This window comes from Martes martes (assembly GCF_963455335.1).
Source record: "Martes martes genome assembly, chromosome: 11".
NCBI classification, from domain to species: Eukaryota; Metazoa; Chordata; class Mammalia; order Carnivora; family Mustelidae; genus Martes; species Martes martes.
This window is the reverse complement of record NC_137899.1, coordinates 20012232-20038920: the sequence shown is the minus strand read 5'-3', so window position 1 is coordinate 20038920 and position 26689 is coordinate 20012232. Positions and strand designations below refer to the sequence as shown.

The 26689-nt window shown below is 36.9% G+C and overlaps 2 protein-coding genes across 5 annotated transcripts in view; both read left to right on the top strand.

The window, feature by feature from the left end:
• Window positions 1–301: 301 nt before the first annotated feature.
• On the top strand, window positions 302–13414 carry DUS4L (dihydrouridine synthase 4 like; the record flags this gene model as incomplete). Its single annotated transcript, XM_080818270.1, is given in 7 exon segments — window positions 302–338; window positions 341–416; window positions 5290–5411; window positions 8469–8586; window positions 9638–9760; window positions 10709–10935; window positions 11661–13414. Coding segments are annotated over 7 exon segments (951 nt in total). The 3' UTR covers window positions 11909–13414.
• Window positions 13415–14545: 1131 nt separating this feature from the next.
• Window positions 14546–26689, top strand: part of BCAP29 (B cell receptor associated protein 29) — a 48688-nt gene continuing 36544 nt past the window's right edge. The window contains exons 1-5 of one of the 4 annotated variants that reach the window (XM_080818271.1): window positions 14546–14630; window positions 15089–15195; window positions 18942–19042; window positions 23828–23978; window positions 25405–25540. In XM_080818271.1, coding sequence (XP_080674397.1) covers window positions 15104–15195; window positions 18942–19042; window positions 23828–23978; window positions 25405–25540 — 480 coding nt within the window. In that variant the 5' untranslated portion in view covers window positions 14546–14630; window positions 15089–15103. Of the gene's footprint in view, window positions 14983–15088; window positions 15196–18941; window positions 19043–23827; window positions 23979–25404; window positions 25541–26689 lie in introns of all 4 variants that reach the window. The other 3 variants (XM_080818272.1, XM_080818274.1, XM_080818273.1) reach the window with 3 other exon arrangements.

Below are 26689 nucleotides of genomic sequence, written 5' to 3'. Positions count from 1 at the left end.
TTTGACACGAGCAGCATAATTTGTACCGAATATAAAAACGTGATGATTTCACTGTGTACTAAAAACTGTCAGTGACTTATGGAGATAGGATTCTGTAGTATCCTATTTGATACTGTGAAAAGAAGCTAAAAAGATTTCCTGAGCCCACAAGCATGACCAAAAAAAAAAAAATCTTGGCATTTGAAAAATGCCAAAAAAAATCTGGGCAATTGCAATTGTTAGAATGACGGGAATTCATCTAATGAAAGTAATTTTTCTCTATGCAAACTGTCTTTGTCAGATTTGAAATAAATCTGTATTCATGAAGAGTGACTGCATACAAACCACAGTATGTCAAGAAAGAAAAAAGATCCAATAGAAATGCTTCATTCTGGGCAGCTGGTAAAAGTCTGTGCCCCAATGGTTCGATATTCAAAGTAAGTATTAGTAAATGGTTAATGAACTAAAATGTGATTTCCTTTTTATGCTCTGACCACCATTTGGGATCATCAAACACCTAGCTTTGGGGTCATATCTAGGCTTGTGTGCTGGTGTTATTGTTTTCCTGTTACATGTGTGGCCTTGAGTAAACAATTAACCCCTTCAAACTTCACTTTTTATATCAATAAAAAAAGATCGTGCTTGTAACCCCAATCTATAAAGATACAGAGGATATTAAATAAAAGATACTAAGTAAATGTAAACATTCATGCACAGGTTTTCGTGACTATAAGCCTTCATATGTCTGGGACTACAATTGCTAGGTCATGTGGTAACCATGTGTTTAGTTTTTTTAAGAAACTGCCAAATTTTCCGGAGCGTCTATACTATTTCACACTTCCACCAACAGAGTATGAGGGATCTAGTTCTCCTCATCCTCACCAACTTTTGATAATACCATGTTTTTTATTTTGGCCATCTGATAGGTATGTAGTGATACCTCATTACAATTTTAATATCTATTTCCTTTATAGCTAGTGATGTTGAAAATGTCTTCATGTATTTATTTGCCACGTGTATTGTTTTTAAGATTTTTTTTTAAAGATTTTATTTATTTATTTGACAGACAGAGATCACAAGTGGGCAGAGAGGCAGGCAGAGAGAGAGGAGGAAGCAAGCTCCCTGCTGAGCAGAGAGCCCAATGCAGGGATGTGGGGCTGGATCCCAGGACCTGGGATCATGACCTGAGCCAGAGGCTTTAACCCACTGAGCCACCCAGGCGCCCCACCACCTGTATATTGTTGAAGAAATGTTTCTCTGTCTCTTGCCAATATTCTAATTAGATTGCTTTTCTACTACTGAGTTGGTTTTTTAAGATTTTTCAGTTGTGGTAAAATACAGTTTAGGCATTTTAAGCCTTTGTCAGTGGTGTTAAATGCATCCACATTGTTACACATCCAATCTCTAAAACTCTTTGATTTACAAAACTGAAACTCTACACCTATTAAACAATAGCTCCCCATTCCCTTCACCCCCTACCCCCTGGCAAGCATCATTCTAGTTTCTCACTCTTTGAATTTGGCTACTCCAGGTACCTCATAAAAGTGGAAATAGATGATAGTTGTTCTTTTTTGAGACCAGCTTATTTCACTTAGCATAATATCCTCAAGGTTCATCCATGTCATAGCATGTATCAGAATTTCCTTCTTTTTTAAAGGCTGAATGATCCTCCATTTGTATGTATATGCTACATTTTGTTTATTCATTTATGAACACTTGGGTTGTTTCCATCTTTTGGCTATTGCAAATAATACTGCTATGAACATGGATGTATAAATATGTCTTTCAGTTCTTTTGAATATATGCCCAGAAGTGAGTGCTGGATTACAGGGCAATTCTGTTTTTAGTTTCTTTCTTTTTTTTTTTTTTTAAAGATTTTATTTATTTATTTGACAGACAGAGATCACAAGTAGGCAGAGAGGCAGGCAGAGAGAGAGGGGAAAGCAGGCTCCCCGCTGAGCAGAGAGCCCGATGCGATGCCGGGCTCAATCCCAGGACCCTGGGATCATGACCTGAGCCGAAGGCAGAGGCTTTAACCCACTGAGCCACCCAGGCGCCCCCTGTTTTTAGTTTCTTGAGGAACTGCCATATTGTTGTCCATTTTTTCATTCCCACCAGCAGTGTACAAGTCTTCAGTTTCTCACCATCCTCACCAATTTTTATTGTATTTATTGTCACCAATATTTAGTGTATTGCTTATTTGCTTTTACTATAGCATCCTAATGGATGTAAAGTGTTACCTCATTGTGGTTTTGTATGTCCCTTATGATGCTTAGCATCTTTTCGTGTGCTTATGTCTACTCAAGCCCTTTGCCCATTTTTCAGTCATGTTTTTGTTGTTGAGTTTCTCTTTACTACTGAGTTTTGAGAGTTCTCTATATATTCTGGATACGATTCCTTTGTCAGATTTGTGATTTGCAAATATGTTCTCCCGGAATGTAGCTTTTCATCCTCTTAACAGGGTCTTGCAGAGCAAAAGCTTTTTATTTAAAGATAAAGCCTAATTTACCAGTTTTTCCTTTTGTAAATTGTGCATTCGATGTCAGGTGTAAGAGAACTTTGTGTAGCTCTTAATCCTAAAGGTTTCCTCTTTTTTTTTTGTCCCCCCCAAAAACTCTTGGTTTTACATTTAAGTCCATAATCAATTTTGATTTAAATTTTGTGTAAATGTGATGCTTAGGTTGAAAGGAGATTTTTGTTTTGTTTTGCCTGTGGACGCCTAATTACACTAGCACCATTTGTTGAAAGGCTATCTTTCTAGTATTGAATTTCATTTGCATCTTTGTCAAAAATCATTTGGGCATATTTTTGTGGCTCTTTATCTGCATTCCATATTCTGTTCTACTGATCTACGCATCTATCTCCCCACTAGTACTACACAATCTTGATTACTATAGCTATATAGTAAGTCTTTAAATTGGGTAGACTAATTCTTCACACTTTATTTTTCTTTCTCAATATTGTTTTAGCTATTCTAGTTCCTTTGCCTTTCTCAGTAATTTTAATATGATCTGGTCTTTATTACAAAATAATCTTGCTGGAATTTTCAGAAGCATTGTATTAAATATGTATATCAATTTGAGAGGAATTTAATTCCTTTCCATGTTGAGTCTTTCAACTCGTGAACATAGTATCTTTCCCATTTATTTAGATCTTTGTTTTTTTCTTCATTGTTTTATGTAGTTTTCAGCATATTAAGTGCTATACATGTTTTGTAAAACACCTGATTATTTTTCTCCTTTTTTGTAGCAATTGTAAATGGTTTTATACTATTATTTCAGTGTCCATGTATTCACTGTTGCTATATAGAAATAAATTTGATTTTTATGTTGATTTTGTATCCTATAAACTTACTGAACTTCCTTAATGGAGAGGTTTTTTTTTTTTGTTTTTTTTTTGTTTTTTTTTTTTAAAGATTTCATTTATTTATTTGACAGACAGAGATCGCAAGTAGGCAGAGAGGCAGGCAGAGAGAGAGAGAGAGGAGGAAGCAGGCTCTCTGCCGAGCAGAGAGCCCGATGCGGGGCTCGATCCCAGGACCCTGGGATCATGACCCGAGCCGAAGGCAGAGGCTCTAACCCACTGAGCCACCCAGGCGCCCCCTTAATGGAGAGTTTTTAAAATAAATTCCTTGGGATTATTTATGTAGACAATCCACTCATCTACATAGAGGGACAGTTTCATTTTTTCCTTTCCATCATATGCCTTTTATTTCCTTTCCATACACTGACTAGAAGTTCCAGCACTGTGTTAAATAAGAATGATGAGAACAAGCATCTTTGCTTTGTTAATGATCTAGGAGGAGTATGTTCAGTTTTTCACCTTTAAGGATGTTAGCTGTAGGAGTTTTTTGTGATTGCTCTTTATCAAGGGGAGAAAGTTCCTCCCTATTCCTGTTTTCTTGAGAGGGTTTTTTTTTTTTTTTTTTGTCATGAGTATTATTTTGTCAAATGCTTTTTCTACATTGATAGAATTATGTGATTTTTTTTCTTTTAGCCTTTTAATAGAGTGGATTATATTGGTCGAATCTGAATATCAAACCTTCTGTTTTAACTTTTTTTCCCTGCCATCACTATAGCAGGAGAAGAATGAGAAAGCACTACCTCATTACTATGAGGTGAAAGTAGAAGTCCTGATTTCCTATTTGGTCTCCTTTGACACTCTGGGGGTAGGGGGCTCCCCATTACTGCTGAGCTGGTGGTAAGCCATGGAGGGGATGGCCTGGTACCTGTTGGGCTCTATTGAAAGTCCTGGCCCTTCACTCAGCATCCTCTGATACTACTTAACAGTGGGAAGGGAGAAACTACTTAAGTTACTGACCACCAAGTATTAAAGTCCCAGCTCCCTACCAGGCCTTCTCTGACACCACTGTGAAGAGGTGTTAGATAACTTTGTTTCAGCCCTGGAAAGGTAGAAGTGTAAGCTCCGCACTCAACCTTTGCTTCTGGAGGTGGGGCCACAGTTTTGTCTCTGGTGTTGGCTGGAGTGAGCCACTATTTAAAATTGTTCTTTCTTGCTAGTCTTACCCTTTCCTAGTCTCTTGTCAGAGAGAGCTGACTTTTGTTGGGGCTCTTTTTGTCTGTACTCTCCATATTTCTGGGTTGCCAGCTTCTTCAGGTCCAAATCTGGCATATTTGAGGCAAAAAAGAAACCCAGGAGACTCACTACTGTTGTTCCTCAGGTCCCAAGGTCACTAGCCTTTCTGCTCTCTTCTCTCCACCTTTCAGAGTTTTCTTACGTTTGTTTTATATATAATATACTGAGCAGTGTTAAAGAAAACAAAGTTCAACTAAGTAAATGCGAAGATCTCAATGACTTTATTAAGCAATTCATGAATCATACAGCATCTCACTTAGCAAGTAGAGAGATGCACCACTGAGTTGTACATAGTGGAAGGTTTTTACAGGAAGGAGGGTGGAACAAGTTATTAGCAAAAGAAAAGAAAGGATTGATTCAGGCCAGGATATCTTTTGGTGGAGATTGGAATGGCAGGGATTTTTTTATCCTGTAGATTGCTTTACTACTACCATTCAAGAAATTTCAGATTTACTTTTAAAAGGTCACGTTCCTGGGATACGTTGAAACTGTAATTAGGTCTTGATTTGTGGTCATGGAGGGGCAAATGATTCCAGTTTGGGCTTGTTTTTCTTTTTCTTTTTTAACAGCCAGAATAGGGAAAAGTACATCTACTCTAGCCTCTCAAAGGTAGACCTTTCCTCTAATAAATATTTAATAATTAAATTAAACTTGGAAGTACATATGATTGTGGTATTTTTTTAAATGCCTAATGAAAGTTTTATATGTTCGCAGATTGGCTTTTAGAACATTAGTGAGAAAATACAGTTGTGATCTATGCTATACACCAATGATAGTTGCTGCTGATTTTGTCAGATCTATAAAAGCCCGAGACAGTGAATTTACTACAAACCAAGGTATGTGAAACCCAGAATTTGCTGACTTTGTAAAACTAAAAAAAAAAAAAGAAAACAAAAAACAAAAACCCTTGTCTAATCAGAAACAACACAACTCAGAGATTTTCTTTTTAAAGCTTTTAGTTTTTTTATATTTTTAATAAGTTTTTTGTGTTTTTATTCAGTGCCTTGTAAACTATGGATGATATATCTAAGCATGAGGTCAGCCTTCCTTAGGGCCCCATCCTCTTACCTGAGCTATTAGGTTCCTATCTTACTGCCTCCAGTCTTGCCCCATTCCAAACCATCCTACAAATAGCCCAAAGGAACCTTTGTAAAATGTAAATTTGATCACATCTCTTCCCTGCTTAAAATCCTTCTTGGACCGCTCATGGCCTAAAGCAGTGGTTCTCAAAGGGTGACACCCCAGACTAGCAGCATTAGCATCATCTGGAAACTTGTTCAAAATCAAAATTCTCAGCTCTGCCCCAGGCCCACTGAATCAGAAACTCTGGGTATGTGATCTAGCAGTCGGTTTTAAAAAGCCCTCCAGGTGATTCTGAGCTTGCTAAAGATTGAGAACCAGTGGCCTAAAGAGTAAAATTCCAGTACCTGTCAGGGTACTTGGCTGGCTCAGTCAGTAAAGCATGTGATGCTTGACCTCAGGGTGGTGAGTTCTGAGCCCCAGGGTTAGGTGAAAAGATTACTTAAAAAAAAAAAAAAAAACACCCTTAATACCTGTGAGTAATCTATAATATTCCTCATGATCTAGCCTCTGAATAGATCATTTGCAGCTTTGTCTTCCATTAGTTTCTTTCCAGAGACAACCAACTTTTTATTTTTTTCCTTCTTGAAGATTTATTTATTTTGAGAGAGAAGGAGAAAGTACATGCACACATGCTAGCGGTGGAAGGGGCAGAGAAAAAGACTCTTTCAAGCAGATTCCCCACAGAGTACAGAGCCTGTCATGGGGTTCCATGCCACGATGCATGAAATGACCTGAGTGGAAACTGAGAGTCAGAGGCCTAACCAACTGAGCTACCCAGGCGTCTTCCACCAACTTGTTCTTTATTATTATTATTCTTTAATAATACTAACTTACTTAAGTCCCTGAAAATGCCCCCTCCTCTCATACTTCTCTACCTTGACTATCCTTTCCTCAGCTGTACCTGCCCCCAGATCCATATCTCTCTGGCAAACAACACCACGTGCTTCTTAATCCAGCTCTCAGGGTTTGCGGCCAGGGAGTTTGCCTGATCACCCTCTGCTGTTGTCCTCTCTCACGGGCTTTTTGTTGAACTTAATCCTACTGTATTATGATACCCTCTCTGTGTGCCTGTCTCTAGACTATAAACTCCTTGAAGTCTGAAATTATCTCTTATTGATTTGCTTCCTTAGCTTTTAGCCCTGTGTTGAAAATATAGTAGACCAATAAATGGTTATTAAATTGAAACTCTAGAACTCTTTAAGTTATAAAGGAAAAACATCCTATATCCTCAGGGAAAAGCAAATTCTCCTATCCTGTGTTAGTCCTATAAATCAGTGGATTGCCAGAGAAATTCTGAATCAAAAAAATAAATAAAAAGGAAAAAAGGAATTCTGAATCCATGGAACTGGAATAATACTCAGAAATCTGCTTTTGGCAAACACTTAGTGAATCCCATACAGGTGGTCCTCAAAATGACTTTAGAAAAATTAAAGTACATCTATCCAGAGTTTATAACACTCACCCAAAGAAAGATGGGAAAAATATGTCCTTAAAACTTAGGAAGTGTCTGACACATTTGCTTGATTAAAATGTAAACTTTTATATATAAGAAAGGAGCACACATACTCAAAGACAAACCAAAACCTGGAAAAAGTATAGTATTTACGATAGAGGGGCACCTGGATGGCTCAGTTGGTCAAGCACCTGACTTGGGTTCAGGTCATGATCTCAAGGACCTGGGATCAGTCCCTACATCAAGCTCCATGCCCAGTGGGGAGTCTGCTTGTCCCTCTCCCCCTCCCCCTGGTTGTTCTCTCTCTCTCAAATAAAATCTTTAAAATATATTTGTGTATTTAAGATAGCAGAGCTAATTTCTTTGTTTTATAAATAAAATTTTTAAAAATACTAAGAAAATAAAGAATAATTAAGAATTACATCTAGTGGGGTGCCTGGGTGGCTTAGTCATTAAGCGTCTGCCTTCGGCTCAGGTCATGGTCTCAGGGTCCTAGGATTGAGCCCTGCATCGGGCTTCCTGCTTCTTGGGAAGTCTGCTTCTCCCTCCCCCATTCACCCTGCTTGTGCTCTTTCTCTCGCTGTCTCTCTCTCTCTGTCAAATAAATAATAAAATCTTAAAAAAAAAAAAAAGAATTACATGTAGAAAAATAGGCAAAGAGTATGGAGAGAGAACCCACAAATAAAAATACAGACTGTTGGATAGACAACATAGAGTAAGTTGTGAGAGAAGGAGAACTGCCATCTGTATTGTTGTGTATCTATATTGGTAAACTCTTCTGAAAGAAAACTTTGTGATGTCTATCAATGCCTATCTGGTAGTTACATTCCTGGGAATTTACCCTGTGAATATACTCAAGAGTAGCATGTGTGTAACAGTATTCTCATCATAGCACCATTTCAAAAGCCACAAATGAAAAACAGTCTAGAAGTACACCGTATGGTCCATCCATACAGAAATACACTACTAAAAAGAAAATAGGTCTGCGTACAGCTCCCAGATACAACAAGGGGAAAAGAAAGCAGTAGGCGTGGAAATGTATATAGAATGTTCACATTTGTTTAAATTTTACAGGCATACATAAATTGTTCTGGAACACAAATTAATTCTCGTCTTTGGAAATGGGATCTGTTTGTCATGAGTGTTACAATGTTCACTTATCAAATTTTATACTGTTTGAATTTGTACTAAATGTAAATTACTTTTAAAATATTTAAAATTAGTTTAATGGTATGTTGTTTGAACAGGTACTTCTTAGGCTGAAAGTAGTTATCATTATCCCATACAAACTTGAAGAGTTCGGTGTATTGTGTGTGTGTTTCTGTGAATTTTAATGTTGAGCTGTTTGTTTTATCAGGTGATTGCCCATTGATTGTTCAGTTTGCTGCTAATGATGCAAGACTTTTATCTGATGCTGCTCGTATTGTCTTTCCTTATGCGAATGGAATAGACATTAACTGTGGTTGCCCTCAGAGGTAAAGCTTAAAGAAGTTGAAACAATTTTCAAAAAATTAGAAAAAAACTATGTGAACGTGGTGAACTATTTCTCCAGTTTTCCAAGAATAAAAAAATAAAGAAAATAGAGTTAAAGCACTTGGGCTCCAAATAAGAAGCAAGAAAAAAATAAGGAAAGATTATTTAGGAACAGATATGCAAAAGTGTTTTCTGATGGCTAAAGCAAAGTATGGATAAGTGTTTCATCTTACCTCACCGCTAGAATTTTTTTATGTGTGGATCTGCCTTGAACCTGATCCATAGGTTGTTAGGGAAGACTAGAACATTTATATTAGTACCTAAAGTGAATTTTTACTGCTATGTCAGACAAGAAACTGCGATTCTATGATTTGAGAAATTGCCCCTTGTTTTCTCCTAATTAATTTTCTCTGTAAGAATACCTTCTTATAATTGCCTTTTCTTTCCATACCACAGTTATTTGGTTGAGTCTAAGTAACTGGGTACTGATAGGATGCTTAGTTTGACATTAATATCCCTATCTTCCTAACACTATATTAGGTTATCTATCAATAATACAAAATGTGTCCAAAGAAAAAAATCAAGGTTTTAAGTACATCATAACCCAAACCAGATTAGACATATTTGTATACTCATTAGGAGAGTTAAGTAAGCTGTTTAGTGGTGTTGGAATGCTGTAAGCCAAAAATATCTTTCTACTATTAAGATTAATAGAACATCTTGTTACGTACAATAAACATCAAATTTGGAATTTTAAAAATCTGAAGTAATTGAAATTAATTACAAATACCTAAGTCTGTTTTGGTTGAATGAATTTTAATTTAATTTTCTCACTTGCCAATGAAAACCATTACTCCTAAGTACTTTTTGATCTGGGAACATGTTTTCCATCTCCTATTGATCCACTTTAAAATGTTGGATCTGTGAATTATAAAAATCTGATTGCATTCCAGGTCACTAAGATTGAGAAATAGATGTACTTAATGATGCTTTTAAAATTGTATATCCTTGTCCATATATTTATAATTTATTTGTTGTGTCTGCTTTATAAAGGTGGGCAATGGCAGAAGGTTATGGAGCTTGCTTAATAAACAAGCCAGAGCTTGTTCGAGATATGGTGAAACAAGTAAGAAATCAAGTGGAAAATCCCAGATTTTCAGTATCTATTAAAATAAGGTAAAGACAATATTTTAATCTACTGACAAGATAGTCTATTACTTAGGAAATTAAAAAATTCCTTTTGTCTAAGAGTGTGGATGTATCCATCCTTAATAAATTGGTAGCTAGTGTATGGAAATGTTGAAATAAGACATTTAGTAAATTACTATGTACCATAATTTTAATTTATTAAAATAACAGGACTTCATTATTGGTTTTTTTTAACAGAAATTAAAACATCCCTTTATTATTAAAAACTTCCCCTGAAAAGAAACCCTCTGTTTTTTTCCATGTACTGCTTAATTGGTAATGCAGTACCAATTAAGAGAGGGGCACCTGGGTGGCTCACTTGTAAGCGTCCAGCTCTTAATCTCCGCTCAAGTCTTGATCTCAGGGGTCGTGAGTTCAAGTCCTGCATTGGGCTCCACATTGTGCCTGGAGTCTACTTTAAAAAAAACAAAACAATAATGATGATGCTGAGAAACATTCCTGGTACAAAGAGTAGAAAATAGTAATAATGTTTGCACTAAAATTCCACAATGAAAAGAGAATAAACCAGGAATAGGTTTTTGGGTGACAGGCTAAAAACATATTTCATGATAATGTATTATATTCTCCCACTCGCAGATTGGGACATACACAAAAGATATTAGGATACTGTCTTTCCATTCTTCCATTCCATCCAAGTATTCTTGGACGACTTTTTCAGTTATCAAAACCAAAAGGGTGAAGCACTAGGTAAGGTAAAGTTTGTCATACTATTGTTGCCAATAGTGAAATAGCTAAATTTGAAGTCTTAGATGGAAACTGATCTCTGAACAAAACCTTTCTGATAATAGCATGTGGTGATAATATAGCAAAGCTAACTGAATAATGTATCAGATGAAACATTATTTTATTTAGCTTATAATTTTAGCATTAAGATTTGTATGCTATAAGTAGACTGATGTAATTTTGAAATTGCAGGATCCATGATGACCTTAAAAGAACTGTAGATCTTTGTCGAAAGGCTGAGGCAACAGGAGTTTCTTGGATTACAGTCCATGGAAGAACTGTTGAAGAAAGACATCAGCCAGTTCACTATGAGGCTATTAAAATAATTAAGGAAAACATGTCTATACCTGTAATTGCTAATGGAGACATCAGAAACTTAAAAGAAGCAGAAAATGTGTGGCATATTACTGGGACAGATGGTAAGAAATAAGTACTTGAGGTTTTTTTTACTTTTAATTAACAACAACAAAAAAAAGTGGGGGTAGGAGAGTAAGGTTAATGTGATTTTTCATTATTCGTCTTCAAAATGGAGCCATATTTTCCTGTTGTACTGATTTAAGCTAAACAATTTATTAAAATTATATTAACTCTTATACTCAGAGGCAGAAGATTATTTTAATTGGGGCAAATTAAGTAAGTTACTTTTCTGCCACCATCATATCCAATGAGTGGCCAGTTAGAAGGCTATTAGTAAAATAGGTAGCCTTTTCGTAAAATAGAAATTAGTGAACACAGAGTGGTCATAGGAGCCAAAGGAACTACATACTTCTGAACAGTTTTGTTACTCCCTTAAATTATTGGCACACCAAGGCCTGTGATAAGTGTTGCTAAATGGGAGAATGCAAATAAAATTAAGCAAACCCGATTTATGACAATCTGGATTAACCCTAAAAAAATCCCTAGAGACTAATTGTTTAATGTAGAAGTCTTAAAAAAAAATTTTTTTAATTCTTGTAAGTACATTGAAACGTTGTTGGGTTTATAAACAAATCAAATTGGTTTGTAATTTAAACTAATACATGATTATTATGAAACCTTGTAATAATACTTTATTTTTCAGTATTCTCAGTTTGTTTCATTAGGTTTGACCTCATACCCATGAGTTCTTAATGTGTGGACAAATGTAATATGCTTTAATTTATAGGTGTGATGGTTGCAAGAGGACTCTTAGCAAACCCGGCCATGTTTGCTGGATATGAGGAAACCCCACTGAAGTGCATCTGGGACTGGGTTGACATTGCTCTTGAACTTGGAACTCCATATATGTGTTTCCATCAACATTTAATGTACATGATGGAAAAGATAACTTCAAGGCAGGAAAAGAGAGTATTTAACGCTTTGTCAAGCACATCAGCAGTCTTAGATTACCTTACAGACCATTATGGGATTTGACTGGACTTCCTAAATTACCTTAATATTTACTTCACTTTATATCTACAGTGAAACCACCCAAGGTCACATTTTGGTTTCTACTTTAAGTCAGTGTCTCTCATACATTAGCATAAGAACAGTACCCTGAGAACATTTTAAAAAGTTAGTCCTAGACCCCATCCTCAGAGATTCTGATTCAGTAGATCTCTAGAGTGGAAGCAAAATTTAGTTTTAAAGAAGACCCCAGGTAGGGGACCAAGGTGGCTCAGATGGTTTGGGCATCTGCCTTCAGCTCCTGTCATGATTCCAAGGTCCTGGGATGGAGTCTTGCGTTGGACTCTCTGCTCAGCAGGGAGCCTGCTTCTCTCTCTGACTCTCTTCTGTCTCTCATGAATAAATAAATAAAGTCTTTAAAAAAGAAGACGAAGAAGAAGAAGACAACGTCAGGTATATCAAACATCCTGGTCATCCTACCAAACATTGACAAATAATTGCTCTGAATCCTATTATGTATTGAAAAAAAAAAAAAAGACCGCCATTTTTTTTTTCTGAAAGGAATTGTGTTTTTAACATTTTTAAATAAAACTTATTTTAATGCTAAAAGTGTGAGTCCTATAGTATTTATAAGTTAACATGAAGCATGTTTGAGTGAAAATAAGTGAAAAGTGACAGAATGAATGCCAGTTCTATTTAAAATGAAAAGGAACAAGAAATTCTGTATAGAATTACTTTCAGGGCTTAGATTAAAAATTCAATTTGGGAAATCAAACTGGTACTTCCTAATTCATGAATGAAACCTCAATGTATTTATTTTAAATGATTTTTTAAAAAGATTTTATTTATTTATTTGACAGAGATCACAAGGTGGGGGGGGGGGGAAGCAGGCTCCCTGCTGAACAGAGAACCTGATGTGGCAGTACCCTGAGATCACGACCTGAGCTGAAGGCAGAGGCTTAACCCACTGAGCCACACAGGTGCCCCAATTTTAAATTGTACGTAACCGAGTTCAATTATGTGTGATGTTTTCAATAATTTAAAACTAAGATCCATGAAACTCTTTAAATGACATTAACTTTGTTACATTTCAAGTCTTCTAGATCCTAGAAGATTGATAACTTGGTAAATACACCTGTACCTAAAATAAAATTAGTTTTAGTCCCAGAAATTTTATGTATACAATTTTGGTAACCAACCTGGAGATGATTATATATTTGAACTATTTTTTAGAGAAATTTAATTTTTAATTTAAAAACCTAATTTTCATACCCTGTTTTTAGTGATTTATTTATATTTTTATGCCTTCCAGCAGTTGATAATAATTTTAATTTTTTAAAATAATTTTAAGTTCCATGATCTGAAAGTGTTACTAAGAATTTTGTTATTGGTGAATGTGCCATTGCAAGAATTAAGTATCTCAGTTATGAAAAATAAAACAGTTCCATAGTTAAGATACTGGTCTGTATTACCAACATGAGAACTGTATAAGGAGACAGCTATCTGTTTGGCAATATTAAATGAATCTATTTTGAAATAAACACCGTGTTGCTGTATCTTTTTAGGCACATTCTGTACTTTCCTTTTTCAGTTAACGTATTTTTAAAGATAACTGGATTTTTCATTTGATATAAGTAGTATATATGCAAATAGGGAGCTATAGTCAAAATTTGTAATTTTTATGTGTGTAAATTAACTCTGAGTTGAATTATACTAGTGGTGTGTGCACGACAGCATAGAAGACGATGCACAACCTTTCAAAGGAACCGGTGTAGAAGAGCATGGAGTCCTAAATGCGTTTGACTTAAAAACAAAAACAAAACCCACCTTCCTTATAGTTAATTTAAATTTAGTCGTTTTTCTCTTTTCTGTGTGATCAAGTATATTTGTGATAAGAAAAATCACCCACTTAAATGGATTTTTATATTCTGTAATTATTTACATTTAATATTTCCAAATTGTCCAGGAGGGTCATACTGTCATTTGCATTTCTGAAATCTTGTCAATATTTAAAAAGTGTATTCACGCAATTCGAAAACCTGGAAAATAGTAACTGAGGGAATGAATGCACCCACACACATGGTTTTCCCTCTCAGTCCCCAAACATCTCTCCAGTGTCTTGTCTCTTCCCAGCCTGCAGACAGAGCAGGGAAAAAAAAATGTTTTGAAGCTGCATATTTTTCCACGTTCTCAAAAGAACAAAATGCTGCACAACCAGCAGTCCTGCCTCTTCCATTTAACTCTAGCGACTGTTTCTACGGAAGGAAGACGGAACAGGAAAGCACGGGAAAAGAGCCCCTTTCTAACAGGTCTACTGACTCCGCGTCCCGCCCCGGCGCCATTGCCCCTCCGTGGACCCCACGAAGCTCTTTCAGAAAACGTCGGTTAACCGCGCCCCTCCCGCCAAACCACACTCCATTAGAAATTTAAAGTCGGTTCTCTTGAAGCAGTTGACTGGGGAACCCCAAGCATTCGACCGAAAAGTCTGAGTCACCATCTAACTCCACCATCAATTAGAAAACAATTATTGCTAATCGTCCTCACGCCGCCAGCGACCTCGGCGGGCTCGCGCCCCGCGGTTCCGGTTTGGGAGCCGGCGGGGGCGGGAAGGGGGGGTGGGGCGCTCTCCTCCAACCACCCCCCGACACACCGCTCCCCTCCCCGCCCCCCTCGCCCCGCCGCGGCGTCTGACGTCCCGCGCGTCGGTTTGCGCGGAGCAGCGCGGGGAGCCAGGCCGGCCGCAGGCGGGGTAAGGCCGGACGGGTGCCCGGGAGCGGCGGGCCCCAGGCGGGGAGGAGCGCCAGGCCGCGCGGGGCGGCGGGGTCGCGCCTCTCCCTCCGCGGTGGAACCTCGGGAGCTGGCCCAGCCCGCGGCGCGTTCGCGGAGTGGGAGGGCCCCTGGGCGCGGGCGTTAGCGGAAGGTAGCGTTAGGCTCCTTTGCCGCGGAGCGGGGGGGCGGCAAGCAAGTCCTCGGTGCCGCGCAGGCGGCCTCGGCGGTTCCGCAGGGCTCGCTGCGGAGGTGGAGACGCGGGCCTCCGGGCCCACCCTTGACCCCAGCCCTCCCGCCCGGAGTTCAGGCCGGGTGCCTCGGGTGAGAGGAAGGTCCGACCCCTGTCAGTCCCCTGGACGAAAACATTGCGCCCCAGGGCCCTTAACCAAGTGGGTCTTTGAAGGGCGGCAAAGTAAACTTAAGCGTTTCTCTATTTAGGTGTGAAGAGAAAAAATGACACTCCAGTGGGCGGCAGTTGCAACCTTTCTTTATGCTGAAATAGGACTTATTTTAATCTTCTGTCTGCCTTTTATTCCTCCTCAGAGGTAGGAAACCTCCAAATCTTTACACTAAGTGTACGTTTCAATAAGTACAGGAAGCATGATTAGCTCCTTTACTGTTTCGTGTGATACGGAAAAAGTTTTCTTAAGATTAAAAAGTTTTGAATGCTGATTATCTAAAAAGTGCCGTTTAAACTCACCAACTTTAGGAACTGTCTAATAATATTAATCACTATATAAAACATTGTATTGTGTGTACAAACGAATTAGCCGTTTCCCTCACTTCTAAAAGGAAAAGGACCGCCCTTTTAGTTCTGTTGATTACAGATATGATAAAGCGTTGGTGTACTTATAATACATGTCGTCATCAAACTTAACCTTGTTTATTGCCCTGAATTGGAACAGTGAACTAAAAAAAGGGAAATGGATAAATGAGGTTAACAGCACGCATGGGTACAGAAATGTTTCATTGAGGGAGTGGAACAATGTAGGAGAAGTTAAACCAGTAAATGATTCTTAGTGTTCTTATGTAACCCAAAGATAGTTTCATTAATGTTTAATGGCAATTTTACTACTTTTTTTCCATACACAGAATTAGTATGTACTGAAAGTGCTGAATATGGAAAGTACCACAACCATACATTAGCGTTAATTCCTTAGAAAAGACCTTCAAAGGTCTTTAAGTACAGTACTGAGTATTTAAATTGAAGCCTTGGCTCACTTTGCCCCTATAATAATCTTCATATGGCTTGGTTTGAGGGCTGTGGGGGTGGCAGTTAGTGTAGTGGACACACAATGTAGCACTAGTTTCAGGTGTACAACCTAGTGATTCAACTTCTCTGTGGTTATGCCATACTCACCACAAATGTAGCTGCCATCTGGGGAGTTCAGTTTTAGATCCAGAAAGTTGATAATATGAATGGTGAAATGCACTTTTAATAAAAATGTTGCAACACCTTTGTTCATGCTCATGACATAAAAGAAAATCTTTCATAAATGAGATCGTAGAGATAAATTCAGTGAGATCGCATGACTGGAAAAGATTTATGAAAGTTTTTACTTTGGCTCAGGGTCCATGTGGTCTTTACACCTCTTAACTTGCTTCTTACCTACCTGCATTGCTACTCACTTCTGTCCTTGTCTATCAGCTATGCCATCACTTCTTTCTTCCTTACTGAAGAAAAAAAATTGAATCATGCCATAAGAAGGAGCATTAGACATCATTTTTTTCCAACGCACTCATTCAATAGTCTCAGTAGTCTAAGGTCATCTAGCTGATCCATGGCAGACTCCAGACAAGAATCTGGCTTTCAGCCTTGTGCTTTTTCTATGCTGCTGCTTATCCTGTTCGTTTGTTTCAAATCTCTGTAATACCCTGTTAGCTTTTTGGTAGTAGTTCCAACAAGAGAGTCCTGTATTCAAGAAAAGGAAAGATGTTATTTATAAACATCTGATTTATAAATAAGGCTTAAGAATTTGCAAACACACACACACACACACACACACGTGTGTGTGTGTGTTTGTGTGTATAGTCAATATTTTCTGCATGAAAATGGTCCATAGATTATGGATCTTTTTCTTCCTGCCAAATATAATTTTTTTCTTATACAAGTAGCTCTTTGATAGATATGTATGTAAATAAACAAATTATATATAGGCTCATGTACAAATATACATAAGAAAATGTGTGTGTATATATATATCTATATAATGTGTATGTTTATATATATACAGACACTAAAACAATTCATTTATAATTTGTCCTTATTGTGTATAAGGAAATTATACTCCAAGTATACTACTCCTATATATACTCTTTTAATCTTTTATACTTTATCATCATATTGTCAAAGAAAAGTCTTCAATGGTTATTTAATTTGCCTATTACTTACATAACCCATTGGTTAAAGACACATAGTTACAAGTCTGGCTGCCTGGGTGTATGTCCCAATTTTGCATGTTACTGTATGACCATGGGCAAGTTATTTACCATCTCTGGCCGGTTTCCTCATCTGTGAATTACAGTTAATTCTAGTACCCACCTCATATAGTGGTTGTGGTGATTAAATGAGCTAAAATTTGTAAAAGTGCTTAGAACCATAATATTGTAATGACTCAATATGTAACAGCTATTATCATTTCCTCCTTGAATTATTATTAGAAACTGCTAGTTCTTCCCTGTAGGAAGTCATTTTTGTGTTCCCTTTTATACTGGCCCTTAAAATGTGAATTTTCATTGGAACCTAGATGAAGGTATTGCCAGTTATGTTCTCTTGCTAGAAATATAAAAATTTTCATAGTGAAAAATTTGAATAGCGTCTCTGGACTTGGAAGCATAGAGGCATCTGTATCAGTCTCCCTCACCTCATCAACTTCAAGTTGTTATTTAGGGTTGTTTTCCAAACTTATTAGTTAATAATTTGTTGTAGTCTTCGAGTAAAACATTTTTAAGTTGTGTTTGAAGTTTTATTAGGTGCTTATTACTTTTATGTATCCTCGAATCTGTTGTTCATTTAAAATGCTCTTGTAGGAGCACCTGGGTGGCTCAGTGGGTTAAAGCCTCTGCCTTCGACTCAGGTCATGATCCCAGTGTCCTGGGATTGAGCCCCGCATCCAGCTCTCTGCTCAGCGGGGAGCCTGCTTCCCTTTCTCTCTCTCTACCTGCCTCTCTGCCTACTTGTGATCTCTGTGTCAAATAAATAAATACAATCTTTAAAAAAAAAGAAAAGAAAAGAAAATGCCCTTGTAAAAAATAAGTAAGTAAATAAATAAATAATGAAATACATAAAATAAAATGCCATTGTACTGAGACACCTGGGTGGCTCAGTCAGTTAAGTGTCTGACTCTCGATTTCAGCTCAGATCAGGATCTCAGGGTCTTTAGATCAAACCCCACATTGGACTCCACACTGGGTGTGGAGACTGCTTGAGATTCTTTCTCTCCTTTGCCCTCTTCTCCACCCCCTGCTCACACACATGTGTGTTCACACATTCTCTCTCTAAACAAATAAATAAATAAAATAAAATGCCCTTGTACAAAATTTGTTACCTTTCCAGTTGCGTAGTGGATTGCTTTGTCATTCTTTGTCATTTGTAATCCATACTTTCTTACCTCTGTGTCTTTGCTTGTGCTGTTTAAACCTTCTAGACTATTTTTTCCCCATTTCGTTTCCTCTAAGTTCACATCTTGATCTAGGTAGTAATTACATGATTATATACATACATAAAAATTTGTCAACCTATTTAAGATTTTTGTACCTCATGTATGTAATGTCTCAGTGATTTTTTAATTCCTTTGTTGTAAAAATAGAAAAATTGTTTTACTTGGAGTAGATGTTAGAAGTGTATTATGTAAAAATATATAGTGCAGAGTTGGACTCCCTTTCCTGAAATGTTGGTGATTATTACACTAATAGGTCTTTGGTATTTCTGAGTTATTACCCAGATTAGCAAAAAAATATAAAGTGATAACTTCTATCAGCAATATAACATGTTACTGTGAGAATTCATGTATCTTTACTTTAAAAGTTATTTTTTGCTGTAGAATGTTTAAACCAAGACAGAAGATAATGTCAGATTATCATTCAACTTGACAGAGTTGTTCTTTATTTCATGAGACATCTTATGTCATCTCAGAAAATTTCTATTTCTCCGATATGACATAAAAAATTAAATTTCTGTAATTCTTTTCATTTACTATGCAGTTACCAAAATGTTAATTGAATATTTGCAAAGCATTTCAAAATCTTTTGATTTTTTTTTAATGCCTAAAGTAATTGTATTGCTTTACAGATGGCAGAAGATTTTTTCATTTACTGTCTGGGGTAAAATTGCAACTTTTTGGAACAAGGCTTTCCTTACTATTATAGTCCTATTGATTGTTCTGTTTCTAGGTAAGTACTGGATTCCTCTTTTGATTAGGCTTAACTCTAAAGGCTTTATTTATTAATGAATTTATGGGGTTTTCAATTAGATTGATGTCGCTATTGATGTAAAGTAGGTTATACAGGACTCATCCTGGGATAACCACCACGTCTACCACCGTTTTATGAGCAAATGTTTCCTATGTTCCATACCACCAGCCTCTGAAATGAATTTCTTTTTGTAAAACTGGGAACAAATGGTACGAGGAGGTATGAGTAGGCAATTGTGTCAGGATGTGTGAATGGGTTCATGCCTCATTTCAAAATGTCAATATTTGTCTTAGGGTATACTCTTGTTATCAAGTAAATCTCCAGCTTTGTAAGAAATAACACTAAACAACTAAAGGACAATAAGAAAAATGGGTCCCAACTCTGCCACCAGCTAACTAAATGCCTTTTGGAACGGCATTTCATCTCTCTGATCTTGGTTTATCCATTAGCACGCAAAGAGAGAAAAGGCAATCACTTCTACGGCTCCTTCTGACTCTAGTATTGTGATTGGTTTTTTGTTTTTTTTTTTGAGTTGTCTCTACACACAGCATGGGGCTCTGTCTCATGACCCTAGTGAAGATTTGTGCACTCTGCCAACTGAGCTAGCCCGGTGCGCCTATAGTATTGTGATCTTTTACCTCTAGAATAATCACAAGAACTTTGACTGAAAACTGCCACATATCCATAAAAAGAAGGAAAACCAAAGTACAAGGTATTTTTGGTTACATATATCAGAAACCAACTGGAGCTCACTTGAGCAAGAAAGGGGAACTAATAATAAAATACAGAGTTGTTTTAGAGCAGCTCAGGGAAGGAAGGAAGCCAAATTCCAGGAAGAAACTTGTCCTAGAAACTGAAGTGTTCTTTTCATGTCCCTACATTACTCCATGGGTTTTCATTCGTCCTTATCCCTGTGTACTCTGATACTCTGTTCTCAACCATATAGCTATGGGCACCATATAGCTGAAAAATATCATCACTCTGGCCATATACAAGGATAGGTAGCCATTTCTGAATATCAATTCCAATTATAAGGAAAATAAATGAGCCAGCTAGTACTAGGTATCCAACCTTTGTTTGGTAAGCTATGGCCAGGGGTAGGAGTCACAAAGCAGAACTGTGACCTCTAGCTAGAACCTACATCCATGGGCAGAGTGGGTAATTAATTCTCAGACAATAGTGATATCATGGATGATTAATACAGGACCTTTGACCTTGGATGGTAAAGGCAGCCAGATAGAGATCTATGCTTTAAGCCTCAGTGTTTCCATCTCAGAATAGGGTAATCACACCTGCTCCACTGAGGTATTCAAAGGTTTAAATGCAGTAGTGAATGTAAAATACACAGTCCAGTGTTCTTGTGCACCAGAATGACAATGGTGTAAATTATGGAAAACCAGTAGATTACTCAAGTTTCATTTTTATTTTACCTTGAAATTTGTTTCATTTTTCATGTTGGTTTTTTCTCTTTTTTTTAAAGATTTTATTAATTTATTTGATAGACAGAGATCACAAGTAGGCAGAGAGGCAGGCAGAGAGAGAGGAGGAAGCAAGCTCCCTGTTGAGCAGAGAGCCTGATGTGGGACTCGATCCCAGGACCCTGGGATCACGACCTGAGCCGAAAGCAGAGGCTTTAACCCACTGAGCCACCCAGGTTCCCGGTTTTTTCTCTTAATAACATAATCATTACAAGGTGTTTGTGTTTCTGGAGCCAGTACTAACTGAAAGTGTGTGTGTATGTGTGTTTTAAGGAGTGGGAATAGGCAGAAAGAAGCAGGAAACCCAGGAATATGTTTAGTATCAGCAGAAATGCACCCCAGGAATTTGAAAGATTCCATGAGTAATCCAAAAAAAAAAAAGAAAAAAAAAGCTGTCCCCCTGTGGTTTCTAGAAAATTGACCATGTATCATAACCCGCATGTGTGATTGGTTGCCCCTGTATCATTTTCCATTTTTCAGACGTAGTTTCCTTGCTTTTAAACAGGTGATTTTATTCCCTAGTTGGGTTTGTATATCCATTTATCTTTATAAACTTCTTTTTTTTTTTAAAGATTTTATTTATTCATTTGACAGAGATCAGAACTAGGCAGAGAGGCAGGCAGGGAGAGAGGAAAGGAAGTAAGCTCCCCACTGAGCAGAGAGCCCGACATGGGGCTCAATCCCAGGACCCTGAGATCATGACCTGAGCTGAAGGCAGAGGCTTTAACCCACTGAGCCACCCAGGCACCCCAATAAACTTCTTTGATATTATTGGTTAATCTTTAGCGTTTCTGCATAATGGATCCAGGAATATTGTTTTTATTTAAAAGCCAAAGAAGCTGAATAACAAGCATAAGGATCCTTCATATTACTATGTAGTTTATCTGGCCTGTTTAGAATAACTCATAAATACTACTGTGTTTGGTTTTTTTTTTTTAGCTGTTTCATAGTGGTTGGTATGCTCTTACTATATTATCGTGGCAATCTGAGAAATGTAAAAGAGAAAATAGACATTAAGTTCAAGAAAATTTTTTAAAGATAATTTAAAAGACTGGGGTAGCTGGGTGGCTCAGTCAGTTAAGCTTTACTTCAACTCAGGTCATGATCTCAGAGTCCTGGGTTCAAGCCCCATGTCTGCCATGGGGCTACAGGCTCAGTGGGGAGTCTGCTTCTCCCTCTGTTCTTCCACCTCCTCATGCACATGCTTTATCTCTCTCAAATAAGTAAATAAAATCTTTTTTTAAAAAAGACTTTTTTAAAAAAATAGTCTTTTTTAAAAAAATATCTCTATGCAAATAAATGTGAATACCTAGATGAAATGGATAATTTTGTAGAGAAATATAACTTACCAGATGAATTCTAGTAGATACAGTAAATTTAAACGGACCAATTTTCCACAGAATTACAGAAAGTTATTAAAAAAAAAAAAGCTACCCCCATCAGAAAAGAATAAAACCAGATAGCTTTGCAAGAAATTCTACCACTTTGAAAAAATAGACATTACTCATGCTGCTTAAACTGTTCCAGAATTTATGAAGCTAGAAAAAAGCAAACTCTCTAATTGCAAAAAAAAAAAAAAAAAAAAAAAAAAATTAAACCAAATATAAGACTGGTAACATACACCACAGAGAAAAAATGTTCACAACAGCATTAGTCATAATAGCCAAAAAGTGGGAACAGTCCAAATGTCTTCAAGTGACGAATGGATAAACCAGATGCGGTATATCTGCACAATGGAATGTTATTCAGCCATAAAAAATAATGGCATACTGCTATGTGGTACAACACAGGTGAACTTTGAAAACATGCTCAGTGAAGGAAGCCATACACACAAAATACACAAGTAAATGATTGCTTTTGTATAAGATGTCCAGAATAGGCAAATCCATGGAGAAAGAAAGTAGATTGGCAGTTGCTAAGAGATAGGGGAGGGGCGGAATGGGAATGGGGTTTTGAGGAGGTTGATGAAAATATTCAAAAATCAGTGGTGGTGTTCGCGCAACTTTGTGAATATACTCAAAACCACTGAATTATATGTTTTAAAGGGATAAGCTTTAAGATATGTGAGTTATAACTCAACAAAGCTGTTATTAAAAATAATTAAATAGGGACAGCTCGGTGGCTCAGTCAGTTGGGCATCTGCCTTCAGCTCAGCTCATGATCTCAGGGTCCTGAGCTTGAGTCTTGTGTTGGGCTCTCTGCTCAGCGGAGAGTCGGCTTCTCCCTTTCCCTCTGCCCCTTCCCCCTTTCGTGCTTTCTCTTATGTGCTCACTCTCTCGAGTAAATAAATAAAATCTTTAAAAACTAAAATAATAGTTTAACTGGCCTCAGTTTTCTAACTGGAATCTCTTTCCTGTAGCAGTGACTCTTTCCTAAGTGTGCTGATGGCAACATAAAAGAAGCAGTCTGACTTGTTTGCCCCCCTGGTTTTTGAGACACCTAAGGGGCAGATAACTTACCTAGGACCTGCAAGATCCAGTGACTTAAGAATGCACTAAATATAGATATGAATAAGCTGAAACCTGTTTTCCACTAGAAAGAAATAGATCCCCTGTACCTCTGAGACTTAATAGAACTGAATGCATCAGAAGTACAGCTCTCTGAATGTTTCCAGTAGCAGATGTCATCCATGTGCCCATTGGGGGAGCATATGCCCCTATAGGTCAAATTCCATTTTAACCTATGCCAGTGGATATCTCAGTGTAACCCAATATTTCTAAAATCTCAGTAAAGTTATATTAGTATTACTAGTATGAATTATTAATAGCATTTTAACAATAATGTTACTTTAATATTATTACCTTGAATAACTTAATATTATTTTAATAATTACCATAACAATTTGATAGTATTGAAGGAATAATACAATAAAATGCTAGTAGAGTCAGGAAAATAGGATAACCTCTTAGAATTGATTGGAATGGGAGATGACCTATATAATACTGTCAGTAGGTTGGATTTTACTCAACCTATTAGGGATAGAAAGAGTGAAAGATAACAGTTTGCAGTGTAGCTAGAGATGAGAGACAGTACAGTGATAATAAGTCCTAGATAAAGAGTTTTAAAAAATCCTCTTCCAGTCAAAATTCCCACTAACATCCATTTACAGAGCATGTCTTTTGAGTACGGTGCCCTCCCAGGGATAGTAGAGGAAAAGACAAAAAGAGGGCCCATACCAAAAGTCTGTTATTTAAAAGTCCATTCAGTTGATCTGAAACTGCTTTCCATTTTAATAATTTTATATTATTAAAAATCTAAAGTAATGTTTTCTCTTTTTCTCTAATAGATGCTGTGAGAGAAGTAAGGAAATATTCCTCATCACCTGCCATTGAGAAAGGCTTAACCAGCAGACCTGGAGCCTATGAACATGCACACATGAAACTTTTTAGATCTCAAAGAAATCTTTACATTTCTGGATTCTCATTATTTTTTTGGCTGTAAGTTTTTTAAAAAGCACAATTTTAAAACATGATTTGTGTTTCCCTTCCTCATTTTTCCTACCTATACCATACATTTTTTTTTCTGTGCTGTTTAGTATACTAACATCTTCACAAAAGGATACAGATGAAATACCCAAATAATAGTCATTATGGCTTGTAGGTTTGCTGAGTCCATAAGGCCCTGCATGATCTGGCCCCTGCTTCTCTCTGGAGCCTTGCAGCTCACTGTTCTCTGACATTCACACCACATTCCACCCACACTGAGCCTCAACTGTTCACGCATTCGTTCTTGCAACATATATTTTTTTTTTAATTTTATTTATTTATTTGACACAGATCAGAAGTAGGCAGAGAGGCAGGCAGAGAGAGAGGAGGAAGCAGGCTTCCGGCTGAGCAGAGAGCCCGATGTGGGGCTCGATCCCAGGATGCTGGGATCATGACCTGAGCCGAAGGCAGAGGCTTAACCCACCGAGCCACCCAGGCGCCCCCTTGCAACAAATATTTATTGACTCACTATTGTTTACCTGACTCCTTCCTACTTCAGGATCTTCACACCAGCTTTAACCTCTGCCAGAACACTCCCCTCTTTCCCTGGCTACCTTTCTATTCATCCTTCAGCCCCTTTCAAGGAGAATTTGTTTATGACCATCACTCCCTCCAAAGCATGCTTCCGTGGAATGTATCTGTATATGTATATTTTTCTGAGTATCATTCATGGTTGCAGTTAAATACTGTTTTAACTCTTTCTTGCCCAACTAGAACCTAAGCTCCTTGAAGGACTTTGTCTTACTTCCTGCTGTGTCTCCAGTACCCAGCACGTGCTTAACACTTAGCAATTCCGAACACTTAGCCAAGGAAATACCTGTTGAATGAATATTTGAAGATACTAATTTCTAACAATGGAAGTTACCCATAAACTGATGTGAATGAGCAGTTTTTAGGCTTGGCCAGCCTCATACAATGCTCTTTAAATAGCAAATATTAAAGTGGTGAGGGGGAAAAAAAAATAAAATGAACAAAAATGACCTCTCTTACTGGCCCTGCCACACTGTCTGAAATTCTGTTTCTCCTCCTCCTGGCCAAACACCTGTAGGAAAAGGATGATTAAATTAACACGTACTGCTGAACCTATCTTCCAAGTGCTAGTCTTATAACAAAGATTCCAAAGGAACGAGATACAGGCTTGTTTTGACAGAAAGACTTCAAAAAAAAAAAGGAAAAGAAATTAACAGAAAGAAAGAAAGAAAAGAAAAGAAAAAAGAAAGAAAGGAAGAATATATGTATACATGTCCTCCCTAAACATTATCTCCCTCCATCTTACCCATACCTAAAGGGGAATCATTTAACAGTGACTGTTTATCTTAAATCCGAGCTTCTAATGATTGGTTACTTATACAGTACTCTGATGCTTTTGTTCGTTTAGAGTGTTGAGACGTCTGGTTATCCTTATTACTCAGCTGGCGAAAGAACTGTCAAACAAAGGAGTACTTAAAACTCAAGCAGAAAATACGAATGAGGCTGCCAAAAAATTCATGGAAGAGAATGAAAGACTAAAACGGGTATTTAAATTTGCTTTTAAAAATGTGTGTAAATGTTGTTAGTTTTCCCAAGGCGTATTATTTTTCAGTATCAAAAGGAGTATTTTTGTAATTTGTAAGCAAAAAGTGACCATAAGTAACAATATTGTTCTATGAAATGATTGTTTCAGAGTGTCTTATTCTCCTTTAGATTTGTTTGTTCTCAGTTTCCCTCGGTAGTAGAATGCCATTGAACCTATTTCCTATGATTAAAAGAAAAAACAGTATTCTGGGAATATGAATTTTAATTCCTTCATTACCATTAATTTTACTTTATAACTAAAGCAGACCTTTTAAGGCTCTATGTTTCCATTTTCTTTTCAGTTAAATTATTTTTTAAATAATTTTTAAGCCTGATTTTTGAATTTTTTTGTTTTCTTTTAAATTTTTGTTATGTAGGGAGCAGTGGAAAGTAGTTAATGCTAGACTGATGACTGCACATTATATTTAAAATCTTTAATTTGCCTGTGTTGCTGATAGTCCTTTCTTGAGAACCCTATGCTGTAATTCCCCTGCCAATCAGGCATAGTGCATATTAGGAACTGATGTTTTCTCTATTAAATAAAAAGAACAAGTGAGAAAATGATAGCTACAGAATTATTTTATTTTCTTCTTAAGTGTAATATTTAGGGATAAGATGTCAGAGCTTAAGTGTTTGGTGTTCATGTTAAGCCCCATAAGTTTTGCTAATTCTACTTCTTAGAACAAAGTGTCAGTGGAACCATTCAGAAGTGAAATACATTTTCTTAAAAGCATTCCTAAAATAGTACAATAAAATGATTTTCCTATTATAAATTAATGAAATGCAAATAGTCAATTATGTATTTTCCCCATTATATTTATATAAAAAGTATTGAGTTTAATAGTAGAGAATTAAAATACCTTAATCTTAGAGCCTAGCCTCTTATAGAAATGAATTAGCCAATACATAATATAATAGAAGTCTTTCCAGAAACCTATTAAATAAGGCAAACCTCACTGCACAAAAAATTGTGTTTGATGCTATGGTATAATGGTCACCTATTCAGAACCCATGTTTTATTTATAATGATGTCTTCCTTATTTCCCACTACAGCAAAAAAGTAAAGAAATACCTTTTTTCCTATAAAACAGCATTCAAAAATGTTTCTT